Below are 18420 nucleotides of genomic sequence, written 5' to 3'. Positions count from 1 at the left end.
AGGAGTTCGTTGTTCTAAAAATGGTTATGGGTTTGACGACTTTTTGTGTTTGTCATGTAGAAGTTTTTTCATCTTATACGCTAGATAATAAACAAGGGATGTTTTTGAAGTTACCCGATGGAATCATATCTTGGCATCAGCTTTGTGTCAAATGTGATTTAAAACTTGACGGAAGTTGTTTAGTATCTTTGCAGCCAGCCTTGATATAGACTATATTGATCGAACAAATTGTTCTCCTGGGCTTTGGTCATGAACTGTAGTATCACATTAGATGAATAATGGTTTAAGGAAAGTTTGATTGTTGTGCTATAAGAGCTGACTAGGTTACAAAAGAAATCTAAAAGAGAACGTATCGGTTAAAGTAAGTAAGTCGTCAAGTTCGTTTCGTCATAAATAGTCCAGTACCTCTTCCGTAAGGTGAGGTTCTGCTACTTCCCATCAGTTTTTTCTATCATTCGTCAAAACTCAAAGCCAGTCCAATCCATCCATCGTTGCCATATAATACATGGTCATCATCATTATCCATCCCTCTGGTGCTGACTGTAAAAGAAACACAATAACCCGCAGAAAATTCATTACCTTTGTCATAACGCATGAAAAAAAAAAAAACCAAAACCACCTGGGGGGTATCCAGTCATAATACTTTCGTGATAACCGATTGCTCATTCCTTACATGGCGTGATGTAGGTGCTCCGCCATATTGTGTATCCACAGCCACTCGGTATAGTGAGCGTTCGTATTACAAGTCGTTGTTTAAACAGTGATGCCGAAGAATGATAGGAGCCAACAGGCTCGAAACTCTCACATCGCCAAATCGTCAAACTGTGAGACAAGCTCGCGTATCGTCCACCGCCAAGCTTCGCGATCTCTGGATCCTCGGCCGATCCATTTCTCGCACTTTCTTCTCCACCGGTCTTCTTCTTCGCGTTGTCGTCTGATAAACTCGGGACCAACGTCGAATTCTTCGCCGACAAGCCATTCATCTTTGATGTCGCTACCACGACCTTGGGCGCCCTCTTCATCGGCGGTGTTATCTTCCAAATCTGGAATATCTTTGAAAACATCCTCATCGTCGAGCGCATCGAAACCATCCATGGTATCGCTAGTCTCAGAGGACGGTTTAGCTGGGTTGTCCAGTTTGAGCCAACACATGTTTTGAGGGTCAAACACCATACCGCCGACAACCTGGACACCCTTGGTAGCGCTAATGTTCGTGATCAATGCTGGGCGAGGTGTTGACGAATCCTTCTCGCGCGTGGTGGTTGAGGCGACGACTTGAGTTGGCGTCTGTACTGGCGGTTCAAACACGTTGAGGGCGTTCTCGTTGCCCTCCCATCTATATGTGTCTGCGTTGTAAAACATTCCGTTGACCACTGAATCCTGGTTAGTGAGGGCACTTGTGATCTCAATCTCGATAAACTTACTCTTTGATTCTTTGCCACTGTTCAGGTTCGAAATTAAATGTGGCTTTGTCTGCTGAGGTCGCTTGTGTTTCCTTGATCGAATGTTTGAGTGGTGGGGGATGGTGGGAGTCAAATTATTTCTCGACGAAAGTTGAGTGGTCCGCTGAGAGCTCAAAGGTGTCAACGGACCGTTGCTAGGGACTCGTTGCGCCAGTGCTGTCTCTCGTGCAATTCTACTTGCAGCGGTGTCACGGGCAAAATGAGGAGTAAAGGAAGGTCGAGGGGCAGGGACCGATGGGGAATTCACCAGGTTCCTGTCTGGAAGAACGTTCTGGTAGAGTTTGTTGCGCATGGCAACCTTCGGTCCTGAGCTGGTAGGCTGTTTAAGGTACCTTGTTTCCGTTTCTCTAGAGGTTGGCAGATCATCGAAACCGTCCAACTCGTGACCATCGCCAAAGTTCTTCTTGTTCTTTGGCTTGCTCAAACGTTCCCATGTATCAGCAGTCGCACGGTGACGATGGTTAGGACTAGGTGATCGCATTGTGGATCGCGAAATTGTGCGAGAACCGGGACGCAAGTCAATAGAGCCGATGGAAGTGTCAGAGTCATGACGACGGAATCCACTACGCTTGGTAGTAACGTGCTGCGACTGTGATTGGGAGGCACCAGCTGGTAGAAACGGAAGGTGAGACTTGCGGACAGTTGCGGGGCTATCCATTGAACCTTGTCGCTGTCGTTCGGTAGGCGTCTTTGGCCGTATTCCAGACGACGGTCGGTTGCTTTCCGATCTTGATGGCGGCCTATCATGGCGGTACGCCGACTGTCTAGCTGGGGTGTTCGACGCTCGAATCGCTGGCATCGAGCGTTTCTGCTTAAGAAGCTGAGCGCTAGTTGTTGTAGGTTCATTGCGAAGCGAGGTTGTCGAGGTTCGCGTGCCGACTTCCCTTCTGCGTGGTGGTGGCGGGGGCATCCCACGGGATGGTGAAGTTGTGGTAGGGGTTGGCATACTGGCGATGGATGACTGAGCCGAGTGACCCATTCTAGAATGTGAGCGGCGGGCACGCTGGGGAATAGGGCCACCGCTCTCAGAGACCGGCTCCAGTGATGTCGAGTGAGTTCGCTCATGGTGATTCAGACGGGGTATCCGAGTCGAATTGACTGGTTTGTTTGTGAATGTGAGAGACAGTGCCGTTTTAGGACGAGCCGGGCTGGCCGGTCGGGTCTCTTTGACTTTAACGTTCTTGTGCAGAGTGAGCTTGCTCGAGTCAAAAACATCTCCTTCGCCAATATCGAGCCCATCAAGAAAATCAGGTTTATCAGCTTCAGCTGGAGCCTTCTTGGAGGGCACAATGGGTTCCTCGGAGATTCGGTTAGGAGATTTGCTTTTTCGGCGTTGCTGAAGCCTCTCGGTCCAGTTAACAGGACCAGCGGGTAAGATCAATCCATCAAACGTTTCATCTTCGCTCTCAGCAGTGATAGAACTCGAAATACTTGGGCTGAGCGCAGAAGCGGCAGAGTTGCGAGCAGAACGTGTGTCTCGTCGAGTTCCGCCCCATCGAGTGCCCAGGCTCCCCTCTCCCCAATCCAGATCATCCGACTGGTTAGCAGGTGTCTTCGGGATCTCCTTTCTCATGGAGAGCTTCAGTTTTCCGTCCGACGGAAGCTCAAGATCCGCCTCAAAATCATCATCGGTACTGGCGACATTGGCCGGCTTTGCATCCCTCTGAGGAGTGGGAGGTGTGATGAATGAAACAGGTTTCGGAATTTGGTGACTCTTGGAGGCTCTGATAGTGTCACCGCCGTCAAAGAAATCGTCGTCGTCGTCACCATCCTTGAATCTGTCCAAATTGATAGCTGCTGAAAGATTGCTGGTAGCGGATTGAATGGAGTGCATGCTCTGAAAAGTTTGAATGGATTGGCCAGATTCTCTTCGAATATCCTTGTCGAGCGGTGAAGTAGGAGGCGAATTGCCCCAATTGATAGGACTCGTGTGAGTAGAAGTTGATCCAAAGCTGACATGTCGCGAGGTGTCGGGGGATTTGGGCTGTTCTGGTCTCTTTATTTTGAGGCCTTGAGAGGAGTCGGGGATCTCCAAGTCGTTCTCCCAATCATCGTGAATGACTTTTCGGATCTTTCGTCCACCAAGACGTTTAATCGTGCCGCCCATGAGGGCAGAGGATGGAACATTAGTTGGTAAGGGAATGCCAGCATTTTGTGCAGCAGCGATAGCGTCAAGAGTCGACTTCTCGTCGTCGCCTGGAATATGAACATGCTTCTCTTCCTCTCCCTCAGCCTCAGATCGGAATGAGAAGTGCGAAGAGCCAGAATCGCGACGTCTTGAAGATGATGGGCGTGATGGAATATTTGTTGCCGTGGATGGACTGCGAAAGGACAAGTCGTCGCCTTCAACAACAAAGTCATCGTCATCCCAATTTTCTATGTCGGCTTCCACAGGTTGTCGGGGTTTAAGTCGTAAAGGTTCCATGGTGGTGGATATGTTGTTTGTTTAGTTTAAGTCAATTATCGGTTGAGGCCAAGGTTCGGCAAAGAGCGTTATTCAGCCTGACTGTTGGGGGACGCGAAGTCAATTGCGTACAGTCATTCTTGTCAATGGCAATTGTTCCCCGCATACAAAAGCATATCCTCCAAGCGTCGGACGGCGTGGATGATGCGTTCTTAAAATAATAGTAACGTCAAAATAAATCCAAAACAAGAGTCGTAAAGTAAAGAGAGTTATCGTGGATCCTGCAGGTGCTCTAACAGCTGGTTGGTGGCTTTGTGCGTATGGTCGATGGGCCTTGGATGTGCTGGCGGACAAGCGACACTGCAGCGAGGTCTGTGGTGGTAGTCAGAGGAACAAAGAAAATAGATAATATTTAACGTCGCCGTGTGGAGACAGATTTGCGGGCGGACAAAAGAAGAAGAAGAAAAGCAAAGCAGAGTAAGATCGTCAAGGAGAAATTCGTTAGAGGAGGGTATACGGTTTTTGATGCTGGAGTTGTAGGAAAATGATTTTTTCCCCTCGATGGTCGCGAGGGTGACGTGCGAAACAGGATGCAAAGGTCAGGAATGTGGTCGGTGTTGGAGGATTGAACTGGTTTGTTTGGTTTGCTCGAGTTGGTGGGCTGCTAAAAGAAAATGGCTGGGGGGGTTACTGTAAGCGTGGCTGGAGGTGGTCCCCGCTAACTACTAAGGGACGTGCCCACTGTGACCATCTGTTGCTGGGCACTGCGATCGCTATGGACGACTCCCCACAGGGCAAGTGCTAAGGCTTGGTCTCTGCGCTATTTAAACACTACAAGAGAAGGCTTGCTGGCACTACACCTGAAATGGGAACTTTCAAGGATTTTTGGAAGAATATTTGGGTGTTGGTCCAAGAACTGAGTCTGAATAGGTAGGTATCTGTACCACACGTGACTGGCTTGTTGTTGCAACCTCTAAACAAGTAACTAATAACCTACTAATTGAACCGTTTGCAGTCAGGGGAGTCGCCCGATTGGTCCAGAACCTTCACGCGTCACAGTCGCGACGTGTGGTAGACAAACCTACTTAACCTCTAGTCTAGTCAAGAGTAAAGAGCTTTTCTTTGTCAGTTGAGTTTGTGACTAGACTAGCAGTTGATCTAAAAGGATTCAACTTTCATGTTTCCAAGCTTTATGATGCTTTGGTATTTTTGTGCCTGGCGTACCTGGACGATCTTTGATGATCTCACAAAGCTAAAAAACTGGCCGGGCAGCCGGGGTCTGTGCCTGTGCAATAAACCTGGCCTTATTAGCTGACTGACCATGATGATGATGATGATGATGATGCTGTTATTGTTGTTGTTGTTGTTGGTTTCATGTTGATCTCTTTTACACTTCCCCCTGGGCTGTATCACGTAGATAAATTCCCGTCCATGTCTCAGGGGAAAACATCTGTCCCTGTGTGGTGCGAACCTAATGACTTTATACGTACCTACCTATGTATGCAACTGCACAGGCCAGATTCAGGAACCATCTCACCCACGTCTGAGACCCAGTCACAGCAGATGGGTCTCCAGATGGAGGCCACTTCGCTAGTCTAGTACATAGGAAAGGATGTCATCCAACTGGACGGAATATAATAGACTCCTTTTTGGAGTACCATCTTGGCCGGCTTCAGAAGTATGGGCCTGGAATGGTAACTATGGATTACAACAAATTGTTCAGTTACACTTTCGAATATGAACTAATCACAATTTGCTCATGTCTCTAGCTGAGGTTTTCGATGGTATGCATGCTGTCAATAAATATCAACTTGACCTAGGAAGTCCCCTATTATCCCATTTTACCTAGCGGCAGGTGCCTGGAAAAGAGAGGAGCCCTCCATGGCGGCCTCGAGACTTGGCTGCAGCCTGCAGCTCTCCCGCTTTTTTATGCAATGCACCCATTTCCTTATTTCCATATCTCTTATGGCTGCCTGCAGTCAGATCTCGTTTTATTAAATACCTAACAACAAACAAAGATATTTTGTTCTTCGACTTGTCTCCCTCCTTCTCTTTTTCCTTCCTCTTGTTCCTGCGACCCACGTCGTACACAAGCTCCTCGCTAAAAAGAGAAGAAAAAAAAACCTTGGACTGCCTTGCCTGCCTGCCACTCACTGCCCGAGCTTCTGCGGATCATTCAAACAAACTTAGACAAATAAATGGTCCAAGCACCAACTGATCGTCACTATCACCACCATCATCGTCAACAACTCGAATACAGGCACGCTTCATCTAGCCCTTACACAGTTTGCATTCCTCAAACAAGCCAACTCACAAGCGTTAATATCTTCGGCCCGTGTACCGTGTCTCACCCGCCATCTCGCTATTCCCACAAGAGAGTTGTATCGATCTGCTCTGAACCACTCCCACAGCTTCGGTATCTGCCACCATTCCACCAACATTGGATCTAAACCCTTGGTGTTGGCTAACGAGCACATACAAACAGACCACCGTTATCAATGTGCTCTCCTATGCACGTCCTGAGGTTCCCTCGCAGCGATGACAAAACTGCCTTCGTGCTTGTACAGATAACCCAAAAAGGTTCCAAACCTCTCGACCTCAAATTAGTGGGCACTGAAGGGGAGGAGCCATATGTTGCTTCATGTAAGTCATTCCATTCCCTAGACTGCATCGCAATCTGGACCCATAGTCCACAAATTCTCAGTATCGACGCAAACGGCAATTCATCGATCCCTGAATCTGACTTTGAATTTAGTGAAACATGATAAGGTCATGTCTCTGCGTGTCAACAACTGTCCCGCGTCAGAAAGTGAATGGCAAAAGACTCTCGAGAGCTTGTTTCAGCAGGAACCCCTTCCGGATATCCAAGCTACAGCCACGGTGCAAAGCGAAAAGTCTATATCAATCACCCTTCGTAAAGAGGTACAGGGTATCACGGTAAGACTGGTGCCATTCGAGAGTCTGGGCGTGTGACTAACTATCGTAGCAACGCCTTGGTGCCATCACTTTGAGCCATGATCCGGATGAAGCCATCGAACTATTCGAGTGGTGCGGTGCAGCTGTCGACTCCTCTACAGGTAGTAGGAAAGCTGCAGCCGACCTGGCAGTCAGATCGTCTGAAGCAGAGACCGCTGTAACCCAACTTCAGTCTCAACTAGAAGACCTGATCAAAGCAAAGTGCGAAGATGAGACTATATTGCTAAGGAGGTTCAGGGACCTCCTGAACGAGAAGAAAATAAAGATTAGGGAACAACAACAGGCATTAGCGGCACTAGCAACAAAATCCAGCATGGCAAGTCAATCGCAACCTTCACAGGCTGTTGAAGTCGAAGTCAAACAGCCAAAGGCAAAGGCAAAGAAGCAAACTCGACAGGCCGCCAAATCCAGGCCTTCAAAGAGAAAAGCGCCTGCAACAAGGCGAGTGGAGGAATCAGAGGATGATGCTGATGTTGATGTTGATACCATGGACATCGACATCAAGAAGGAGCCTGAGGACACAGATCCAGGAAACACAACGGAAGCAACTGCATCTGTCGATAGCAGCGACGACGATGATGGTGATGCTGGTACTGGTGCTGGTACATATGCTCACTTGAAATCATCCCAACAAGTCTATGGTTCTGCATCCACAGCCGCCTCTCAACAAAAGGCTCCTTCAAAGACTACCGAAAATCCTCCGCCACCACGAGCTCTTCCATTTGCAACCAAAAAGACTACACCTAAACCTACTGATGATGAGACCGACTCCGATGATGAGCTGTGATGGAAGATTTATGACATTAGCATAGCATGGCGTTTCGCATCTTGTTTTATTTAGATTAAAGATACACTTTACGTGTCATATCTGATCACACCATACCAACCAATCCTCTTTTATCTGTCTGTTGATCATGAAACGTGAACCACACAGCATACTTTCTCTAGGCTCACGATCTATCGTTTTCATCGAACTTCTTCCGCCAGAATCCTCGGAAGTGTTTCTCTGCACCGAGCTTGGAGATCTCAGCAATCTCATCCTGCGTCAGCTTAAACCTGGGAAGCCTGGACAGGTAGCCATCAAGTCTCTCGACCTTGTTGCTTGTAGTGAGAGCAATGAGGTCCTGATCGATAACCCATCGGAGACCGACCTCAGACTCTGTCACGCCGTATTTCTCGGCCAACTTTGTGTAGAGGGGGTCGACAGGTCCACCCTTGGCTGTGACAATAGGGGTAAGGGGGCCGTAAGCAGACACGGTAATGTTGTGCTTCTTGTGGAAATCGAGGAGATCACCATGCTGAAGGTAAGGGTGGTACTCGATCTGATTAATGGCAGGCTTGATCTTGGCTGTCTTTAGGATGGGCTCGAGGTGCACCTGCAAGAAGTTGGACACGCCGATGGACTTGGCCCTTCCAGACTCCTTGATCTGCTCCAGTTCAGCCCATCGCTGCTGAAGGTCCTCGTCGGTCTCTGCGAACCAGGGTCCGTGGATCAGGTAGAGGTCCACGTACTCGAGGCCAAGCTTCTTGAGGGAAACTTCAAAGGCTTCGATGGCGGAACCCTTCTTCTCGGCAGGGATCTTTGTGGTGACATAAAGCTGTTCGCGGGGAACACCGCCTGCCTTGATGGCATGCCCAAGCTCTTCCTCGTTTCCGTAGACTTTTTATTCATTAGCAATAACGTTGATTTTATTTTGGGAGATACACGCAAACTCACCCTCGGCGCCATCAAGATGACGATATCCGGCCTTGATAGCCTTGGTTGTGATGTTAACTACATGCTGGTCAAGCCCAGTTTTAGAGTCTTTCTTGAACAGAGCCGTCCCCAATCCAAATGCAAGCTTGTAGATGTTAGCTTCCTGTGATCATGCTGTAATATGATATGAGTCTTGTTGAGATGAAGCTAGAGGCGTACCACTGGGATCTCATTACCGTCATTCAACTTGTAGCTAGGAATATCGTGACTGCTCATTTTGGCTAACTTGTTACTGTGATTCCTAAATATGAGCTTGTGTTTTGGTGCAAGTGCAGTCAATTGACTGGCAAGGTTCTAATAGTATGAGGTTTGTTAATGATCAAGAGTTGCCGAGGATGGGGAGGAGAGTCGTAGTGTTTCCAATAGGTAGGTAGTTTAAGTACCGTGGCCCCCACCTTGCATCAATCAATGCTCGGTAATCAGATGGCGACTTTAATTAGACTAGAGTGGGACTATTTCCCCAATTCCTAATTCCCTATAGATATGTCGTATTACTTACTTCAATGGATTGGTTATAATGTTTACTTATGGATTTGCTTGCTTGTTCATGTCTCATTTGCTCCAAAATGAGGAGATACAAGCTATGTCGATGACGGCATGATAAACAACAGAGCTGCCTTGCTACATATCCAATGATACGCCTAAAACCAACAAAAAAGGTAGGTAGCTAGCTTTTTGTTAAATGTTTTCAACTGGATATGCTGGCAACCATGAAATGCGGGTTTACAGCACGCCCTCCTGCAATCTTGCTGTGACCTTTCATGGAGTGTCGGGAAGCCGCGGTAACTGGGTGACCTTTCCGAATTGTTTATAGACTTACACCTATTAACGAGTAATCTATGATATATCATTGAATAAAATATCCTTTTCAGCATATGCTAGTTTTGCTTTTCGTATAGTGATAAACGCATTTCCTTAAAGCCTTAGTATTTGGAACTGCAGGGTACCCACGACGCCATTGGAAAACGGTTAGTCTATCCGGGACAAAGACATCCTCATGAATCGAGAAGAAAATAGTAGGACACATGTCGCTATCCTTGTTATTCGCTAAGTATCTACATCACATTATAGTATAAATCCCAATCATCTTAATGCAGATAGATCAGAACGCAACCCTACAATCATTCCATGCCAAAACCCCTCCTCTTCTTCCTGCTACTTGCGGTCTCTCGCCATCAGCATACAAGGCTGTCTCGCATGCCAAATACGCCTCTCCTTGACACCGAGAGCAGCATCCTGCATTGTCTGTGACTCCGATCGTGCCCGTGTAGGCTCAACTCTAGGTCCTTCCCAGACTTGCACCTCTTCTACAGATGCTGATATCTCAAACTCGCCACGGCAGAGCACTGTCATGCCTACTGAAATCTCTGCGCTACCGTGTCCTTCCAATGCTGGGATGAGCTGTTGTAGTGTACCGTTCCATGCAAGCTTTCGTGTAAACTCTAGGCCAACATTCGCAGGTCGATGGCAAAGCGCAGGTAGAATCCTGACGAGGGGATAGATTTTCTGGGCTGTTCGGTTGGTGACGCGTACCTTGAGTTGCATAAACTCATCAACATACGCCACACCCTTCTCAGCTGCCTCGCCATCAGCATCCTCAACCGATAATTCGATATCGACCTCGTCGACTTTAATCGCCTCGATCATTCGCGTGGTCAGTCTGATGCTTCTCAGGTCGATCGAGCCGCTCCTCTTAGGCAGCGACGTCGTCTTCCATGTGGCTCTGAGGCAATCAAGAACTCTTTCCCTGTACCAGAAACCTTCACGGTTTGCTCGTTCTGTTTCGGGTGAGATTTTGCTGGCACTGACCACGAACTGTCGGTTTCGAGACGGATTGAGCGTTGGTATTGTGGCATGAGGATCATCCAAATACACCCTCTTGACAGGTAGGATAACTCGGCTTGTGTTACCAGGAAGAATGTCTTCTTGGACGGATATTCCGTCATTGCTCTCCAATTGGACCAGCATTTGACTTGGCCAAGCATTGCGAAGATCCACGGACAACAGACAATATTCGTCGGAGTTTGCCGTGAAGGAACTGCCCAAGCGATCCCACAAAGGCTGAGGAATCTCGCCATGCACAGGGAGCGCATCGATTCGAGCAAGCTCAACGCTAGCATTGACTGTTACAGTAAGGTCCAGGGATACCTGTCTCGTGTAAAACTGATCAGGCATTTCTTCTTGTGGGCATCCCAAATGCGTGTAATCAACCTGGATTGTTGCAGTTGTGAGTCCAGGCTTGCCGAGGATTTCGAATTCAAACGTTGCCTCTCCATTAGGCGCAATATGACGAGTTTTTTGACTGTTAGGAAGTCGCAATGCTTGTTTTTTCATCAGCGCAAGCTCGTACTCGTAGAGCTCAGAGGGTGTCGCATCTCGGTTGCTGATCGCAGTCTGCAAAGGCTCTTGCGTAGAGTCTTTGAATGAGAAGAGCATGAAGTCTACTGGCGTCGCTGCAAGATTCTGTAATGTCACAGAGAAAACTTGCCTCTCGCCCTCCAAGATCATAATTGAAGACTGGGCAAGCGTGGTGGACTTGACCACAACCAGCGGCTGTGCTTGAATCGCCGTAAGAGTCATACTTTCAGCCTCGAGCTTTGGAGCAAAAGGCTTGACGTCTGTCACGGCCTCCTCGAGTGCAGCCAAGCCCTTGGCCTTAATCTTGAGCTCTTGCTTTGGTACCCAAGGCATAGAGAAGACGGGGAATCGTCGCTCCCGGCATCCCCGAACTTTGATGATGGCGCCGGTAACCTTGACGGTCCCCGCCTCCTTTGCTCTACCCCTGAGCCGTATAACTTGAGTTCGATACGGTCCAACTACCGTTGCCTCCTTGACAGCATCAAATTCAACGCCCTCTGTGGCCAAGTGGATGGACTCGACATCAACTTCTATATCATATGGGTTCTGTAGTGTAATCTTGAAGGTGGCATATTCATCAGCCACAAGGGTCTGAGTCACTGTCTCATCAGGCTTCTTCAGAAACGGGTTGTAGATGAACGGATCGACATCCTGGGAAGCACGACTGGCGGCAGCACCAGGAAGGATGCTTTTTGAGTGAGCAACCGGCGTTTTGCTGTTTAGTGAGGGTTCAAGCTTGATTCCTCTCACAAAGAACTCATCCCAGTACTCCGCTGCTATATCATTATAGCCCAGTCTCTGTACCAGACCTGCTGTCCTTGATATTCCGGTAGCCAGCCGCACTTGCTCATCTCGAAGGATCATTGGCGATGCATCCTCTCGTCGTGGTCCCGGAGCGACACCTGAGCCGGATGTACGCAAGAGATCACTCGAGAATCGCAGAACGCCGTCGAAATCCGGCAAAGCTTCCGAGAAGTTGATACAAGCTCTCAGAATATTAAGCTTCACGTCTGGGAACCCGAAGAAGCGAGCTGCAGACTGACCACGTATCCTAGCAATCACAGCCTCATCCGAATCATCAACCTCTTCGTTGTTCTTGGCGCCGGCCTTACGGGTCAAATCAAACCCAACGATGCCATAAGATTTGCAGAGCAGGGTCATCAAGGCCTCTATGCCCTGTTCGACATCGCACTCTCCAATCTCCAAGGCCATTGAGCCACTGCTTGAGCCACCGCCGCCAGAAGTCAATGACATTAGCCCAGCAGCAGGATGGATACCCATATCAGCGGCGCCTCGTGTTCGTGCTTCGACCAGACCACCAATGAGGACTGATACAAGTTCTCTTATTACCATAGCCTTCTTTCGGTGAAGTCCCAAAGGCCCCAGAACAGTGGCTATACCGCTCAGAATAGACGCTCGGTCGACAGTGGTAAGGAGTTCAGAAGCACCTGCGGGAAATGCCTTGAACAGCATGGCCCCGATTTGTTGTCGCGAAGGTGTTACACCGAATCGCGGCGGCGCCGCAAGAGGTTGGTCAGGGACTATTCCAGTCGCAATCATGCCTAGGGATTCTTGATCAAGGTAGCCATTAGACAGGTGAAGAGCCTGGTAGATCTTTGAGAATCGGATGTAAGTTTCGGATAGTGGTAAGGGAGGAAGGCTGTCTGAAGACACCCTAGAGTAGAGGAGGATGATACGCTCAAGCAATTCAGGAAGCAGTGCCTGAAGGTTTCTAAGATGTTTCGGCTGATTGGGATCCTCGGGCGTAGGATCCGGGGTTTGCTTATGGGTTGGCTTGTCCGGGAACTGGATAAGCACGGTAGGTACATGAAACTCGATATTGGACCAGCCAAGGAGGAACAGGTTTACCAAGATGAGCTCCAGCGCCTTGCCGTGCCACAGATGATCATTAACAGACCGAGCAGCCATAGCACCATCACTAAGCTCCTTGATAGAATCTGTCCATCGACCAGCCTGTAAAAACATCGAACCAACAACTACTGCCGCCCGTCCCTTGCTTCTATGTCTCAACCGGTCATTCACACCTCCGGCGCCAAAACCCTGGGTTGATATTCGATCCCGACTAGCTGATCGAGAGCTCTCAATGGTCTCTGGCAGCGCCGATGGTTCTGGTGTCGACCGATCACTAGCCGGAGGACTTGGGCCATCCGTGGACATGGGCGGGTTTGATAGGTTACTCTTTGGAGGCGTCGATGACAACCCTGGCGTCGAGTTACTCGAATGGAGACCTGGACGACTGTTCGCTGGCATAGACATGCGAGCATGGGCCTTATCCATAATCCCGCCTGCCGAGTTGGAGCGCGCAGAATGCTTGGTAGAAACGATGCTCGAATTCCTCTTCAGAAGACTATTTATACCGCCTTCACCACCCCATGAGCCACCATTAGTATGCCTCGAAGAGGTTGAATAAGGTACAGGAGACTCGATATTCGTCATGGCCTCGAAAGACTTGGCCAATGTCGTCATCTCAGCGAGCAGAAGCGAGGAGATGTCACACATGACTGTCCTGATCGTAGTCACCGTACATTTTTCGGGTGGAGGGATATCAATGAGACCCTCGGGCATTGGGATCTCGGTGTCGTGGGGGTTGACATAGTCGAAGATTAGAACATGGTGCACAAGGGCTTTGGGGTAGGTATCGCGCAGCTCCTCAAGCTCCTGGTATAACGCCCTGATATTCTTTTCTGTTGTCGTCGGTCCTACACCGTTCATAGATTGCCGTTTATTCAGGTTCTTCTGATGCAGCTCGGTGCCATCCGCCAGAGCTATTATAGCAAGGGGTTCTCGGTATAAGTCGAAGGGAGTAAGGGCGAGATGAGAGGGAGGCGGAACGTGAGTGACGAGGTTATATATTATAGCACCATCCGGGTAAGCCAGAGGCGAGAACATGTCTGCGCAGGTCGGGTCAGCGTCATGTTGGACGGGGCGATGGCATTACTTACTCCTGTTAGGTCTGCCATCAGCACTGATGTCACGGAGATGGACGACATGTTGCTGGTTTAATCGATCGACAAATGAAGCGAATCGGTCTGCTTTTATCTGCCCCAGAGGTAAAAGAAGAGTTTTCACCCTCGCAGGAGCGACGGGGGCCAATGGATCTAAGCTCATCCTAGCATCTGGTGTTTGCTCAACATAACCGCGGGCGCAACGTGGTTGGTGTTTCGGTTGAGAGCGACTCTTTGAGCGTCTCTGTATGGGCGATTATTATGTTGATGTTGTTTCTTACAATCGCATTATCGTATCGGTCTTGTCTCGTCTCGTCTCGTGTAAATGTAAAGTCGAGTCCTGGAAGTTGTAATGTCTTTTTTTGGATCGCCGGATCCTGAGCTTTGTATCGTACACCTGTCGCATGCGGCTAGGAGCTGTACAGTACGTTGGCCTACCCTTACATGGGTGACCGGATATAGTGGAGAAGTCAGGAACCGGAGACGACTTTTTGCGAGCCGACAAATACATACCAGTGGCAGCGAGTCTACGTCAACACTTGTCTCATATCATGACATTATCATGCCAATCCAAATTTCACTACGAAGATTGTTTCAGTCAATATTAAGGTTATTTAGGTGGAAGAGCCATGAAAACTCGTGGCATCTTAAGCTCGGCCTGCCGAGAATATACACGCCGGGGTATCGCGGATTAGTTTCTAACCATGTCCCTTCTCAGCTTTCCAGAAAATATAACCAAATCCTTCCAGTTCTTTAAAGGCAATATTTTCTTTTCCACTCATTTTTTTTTCTTCATCGTCCTTATCCAACAGACGATGGTGGCCCTTGGGGACTTTGATCTGATGGCTTCCTCTCTCTTGCTTCGGCTTGCAACTCACTTTCAAACGTATCCACAGACAAACTCGCTTCTACAAAATCCTCCAACTCCTCCGTGACAGTTTTAAGCTTTTCCTTTACTGCAACGGCAGCTTCATGGCCGACAATGTGGCGCGCTGGAGGGTTTTCATGTCCACCAATTGCGGACAAAGCGTGAACCGTCTCCATAACCAGCTTGTCTGCTGCGCCGGGTGGTAGCTTGGGATAGCGATGGAGGATCTCGCCTGGCGCGACATCTGGTTCGATGGATATACTTGGTGGTGACATTGGCGAGGGTCCATAATCGGCTGGTGATGTGGGGTAAGGCAAAGCCGTGTCTGGATGAGTGTTGAGGACGTTGGTGAGAATGTCGCGAATGCTCGGGGCAGACTCTTGGTACTGGTCATAAGCAGGCAACTGAGGGGCGAATGTGAGGCGATTGGTCAAGGACAGTATCTCCTTGTTGGGCTGAACAACTGTGACTTTGATGTTGAAGGGCGCAATCTCATATGCGAGTGAGTCGCAAAAGCCTTCGAGAGCCCAAGTGGCGGCTGTGTATATTGACATGCCTGGCGTGCCAATGTGGCCGCCAGTACTTGTGAGAACAATTATGTGTCCTGTATGTTGTGACCGGAGCTGGGGAAGAGAAGATTTGATAAAATTGACCTGCGAGAAAAAGACAGACTCGAATTGGTCGCGAACGAGGTTCTGTGTGAATGGAGTTGTTGATAGTTCCTCTACAGTCCCAACGACAGCTTCAGAGCAATCGAGTTAGTAAAACTACCAGCTTTGATTATCTGCAGAGCTCCCGACTCACCATCAGATTTACAGCATAGCAAAATGTCGATTCGTCCAAAAACCTGAACAGCTTCTGCGACAGCAGCACCACAGCTTCCCATGGAAGCACCGTCACATCGAATGCCGCGAATGCGATCCTTCCATCCCTCGCGATCCTTTCTCGAGCTCTTACACTCATTCACAAGCTCGCGAAACTCGGCACTGCGGTCCTCATGATCGATTTCGTAGGGTGGTAGACAAGCGACAACGTAGTCGCCATGTGAAAGAAGCAGTCGGATGAGCCGGACGGCTAAGGGCGACAGAGCGGAAGTGAGAAGCCATGTTCGCGGCGAGTTGTGCGTGGCTGTAGAAGGGTTCGAGTCAGCGTCGGCCATTATAACGGCGTGTACATGATTTTATATAGACAGTAGTAGTCGATTGAAGATCCCCAAGCTCTTTTTTGGGGCGCAGCAGTAGTTCCCTTTTCGCTTGGCTCTTTCCAATGTCTTTGATTATGTAACTCAGGAACTGAAAATATTCCAAAACTTGCCCGTTTCGGCGAGAAGAAGAAGAATTGGTCGTGAATTGTTTGGATTCGTGCCAAGGTTTGGAAAATAAAGAGATGCGGGAGCAAGCAATTGTGGAGTAACTTAAGAGCTTAACCGTAGGGAGTAGCTGAGCTGAGCTGAGCTGAGCTTCCAGAAAAAAATTACATCATTCGTGATGATGAAGGAAGGAAGGAAGGAAGAGCTAACAACCCAACAACTCAACCAAAATGCTTGACAAGAATAAAACAATTCATGACAAATAACGAAAGATAACACTTTAGATAAACAAGGTTTTTAACAAAACCTGTTCAATGCTCAAAACGGAATGATACACCGAGGGATGACCAAGCTGAGGATGGATTGGGATGGGGAAGGAACCTGACAAAAGCCCACTTGAAAGAGAAAGAGCAAAAAGCAAAAAGCAAAAGCAAAAGAAAAAACAATAACAATAATAATCCGGGGTAAACTTACGAAAGGAGGGGTTCGGTATTGATCCAGAATTATGTCGTGGGGTAGCGGTGAATGCCATTTTTGGCTGCTGCAAGTTGGCCGCTTTGGCCGCAGAAACTATTGATTGGGAAAGGTTATCGTGACTTTGACCTTGTCGATCGATGGTACAAGTTGTTTCAAATGAAAGCTCGACTCTCTTGTCGGTCTGTGAAATATCAACGGTTCCTTTCGTCAGAATTGGCGGTCTTTCTCTTCAACACTTTCGTTTCTGTTTGGTAACTGACTGCAAATTTGTCAGGCTGATGACCTTTTAGAAGCACATCAAATGCTTATACAATTCAAAAGACCGACAAGTATAAGAGACCAGGTCGGTACCTAGTTGGTACAGTGAATGCGGCGCTCAAGTTTTGAGCAAATTGGTCTTCAACTACCAGTTAACCGTATAAGTGAAAGTGTGGACCGCAACTTCGATCAGGCTGAAGACTAAGGCACAGCTGTTATGCACCTAGGGTTTCGAGTATGGCCGATTGGGCAGGTCGCCGACATTCAATCAGCACTTGTGTATATGCAAGCTGCAGTGATGTGGAGTTTTGAACGTGAGAAAGTGCTTGTAATAGTTGCAGAAGGATTTGGGTGTACGTATATGTGCGAAGCGTTCGATTCGTATAAGCGATGATGGAGCTGAGACGAGACAAGAACATGAATAAATATACAATTGCACTGCACCATGCACATACACAACGGTAAAGTATTCAAGTCAAGTTGGCTGGGCCCTTGTGAGCTTGACCCTGGTCGCGATGAGATGGGGGTCTGTCTGGTTCAACAGAAATGACAGCCATGGAAAACATTTGTACACACTCAAAAGAAATACGAAGAGCTGAAATAGGAATTATAAGAACGGAAGACGACGGATGAATACAGTCCGTGAGTTCCCTTTCTCTTCGGAGAGAGCGAGAGACAACAAGAAGGCAGAGAGGAAAGATTGATGCCTCAATGCCTCAACGCCCCATATTGTTGACAAGGGCAGACAGACAAAACCTTTGACATCCATGCAAGTTTAAGCTGGTCGGGCATGGATATAGAAATAGCGTGCTAGTTTGAATGTGCAACTCTTTGCGAAGTGAAAGTAGAGTAACATTGAACCACAAAGTAGGTAGGTAGGTAGGTAGGTAGGTACAGTACACATACGAGGAGAAGGAAATGTATAGAAGCAAACGTTGGATTTCCAACGTCCTCTCTCTCTCTCTCTGGGTACAGTATCTCTTATGTCTTGTGGGTCTAGGTTCTGGTTTCGATGCCTTTGACTTTCTTGGCCTTTGGTGATCAACAGGGCCGGCCGGCCGTTCACCGAGCCATCCGATTAGAGAGGGATAATAATAATATTGTATTGTATTATATTGCCTTGTGATTGTCACTTATCACCAGGACTGTGCACGTCTGTGTGTATGTGTTATATCGTACCTGCGTACATATTCTACGACGTACATAGCCACAACCAGGGGTGTCCCTCATACAAATTTGATGATTAAAGCAGCCTTCCTCTTCGCAAGACAGGGCGCAGTATGGTGACAGTTGATATAGGTATCCCTCAAAGTCTAATATGAAATCGATAGATATAGCTTTATTATGAAAAATAGGGCTCTTAAAGTAACCTTAATTTTATATAAATATAAAAATAATATTTACTATATAATCTACTTATTTTTCTTTTAATATAAAAATAAAACTACTTTTAAACCCTTTAAATATAAAAAATTAAATATTTATATTAATTAATTTATTTAGCTTATTTTATTTTAATCTTTATTATTAATTAATTTTAATTATAATAATAAAATAATAAATAAATTAAAGCTTATATATAAAA

General features: G+C 47.7%; 5 protein-coding genes across 5 annotated transcripts; 1 reads left to right on the top strand and 4 right to left on the bottom strand.

The window, feature by feature from the left end:
- Positions 1-801: 801 nt before the first annotated feature.
- FPOAC1_009226 (uncharacterized protein) lies at positions 802-3888 on the bottom strand (the record flags this gene model as incomplete). The annotated part of the gene is made up of 2 exons (XM_044853656.1): positions 802-1373; positions 1425-3888. The coding sequence occupies 2 exons, from the start codon at positions 3886-3888 to the stop codon at positions 802-804; spliced, it is 3036 nt and encodes a 1011-aa protein (XP_044706326.1).
- A 2477-nt stretch (positions 3889-6365) lies between these two features.
- FPOAC1_009225 (uncharacterized protein) lies at positions 6366-7630 on the top strand (the record flags this gene model as incomplete). The annotated part of the gene is made up of 3 exons (XM_044853655.1): positions 6366-6510; positions 6623-6804; positions 6854-7630. 3 exons carry the CDS (start codon positions 6366-6368, stop codon positions 7628-7630), a joined length of 1104 nt encoding a protein of 367 aa, XP_044706325.1.
- Positions 7631-7793: 163 nt separating this feature from the next.
- On the bottom strand, positions 7794-8815 carry FPOAC1_009224 (uncharacterized protein; the record flags this gene model as incomplete). The annotated part of the gene is made up of 3 exons (XM_044853654.1): positions 7794-8503; positions 8561-8684; positions 8759-8815. The coding sequence occupies 3 exons, from the start codon at positions 8813-8815 to the stop codon at positions 7794-7796; spliced, it is 891 nt and encodes a 296-aa protein (XP_044706324.1).
- A 939-nt stretch (positions 8816-9754) lies between these two features.
- On the bottom strand, positions 9755-14086 carry FPOAC1_009223 (uncharacterized protein; the record flags this gene model as incomplete). Its single annotated transcript, XM_044853653.1, has 2 exons — positions 9755-13869; positions 13921-14086. The coding sequence occupies 2 exons, from the start codon at positions 14084-14086 to the stop codon at positions 9755-9757; spliced, it is 4281 nt and encodes a 1426-aa protein (XP_044706323.1).
- A 638-nt stretch (positions 14087-14724) lies between these two features.
- Positions 14725-15950, bottom strand: FPOAC1_009222 (uncharacterized protein; the record flags this gene model as incomplete). The annotated part of the gene is made up of 2 exons (XM_044853652.1): positions 14725-15533; positions 15596-15950. The coding sequence occupies 2 exons, from the start codon at positions 15948-15950 to the stop codon at positions 14725-14727; spliced, it is 1164 nt and encodes a 387-aa protein (XP_044706322.1).
- Positions 15951-18420: the final 2470 nt, after the last annotated feature.

The sequence above is a fragment of the Fusarium poae genome, chromosome 3, assembly GCF_019609905.1.
Source record: "Fusarium poae strain DAOMC 252244 chromosome 3, whole genome shotgun sequence".
NCBI classification, from domain to species: domain Eukaryota; kingdom Fungi; phylum Ascomycota; class Sordariomycetes; order Hypocreales; family Nectriaceae; genus Fusarium; species Fusarium poae.
This window is presented reverse-complemented; position numbering and strand designations above follow the sequence as displayed.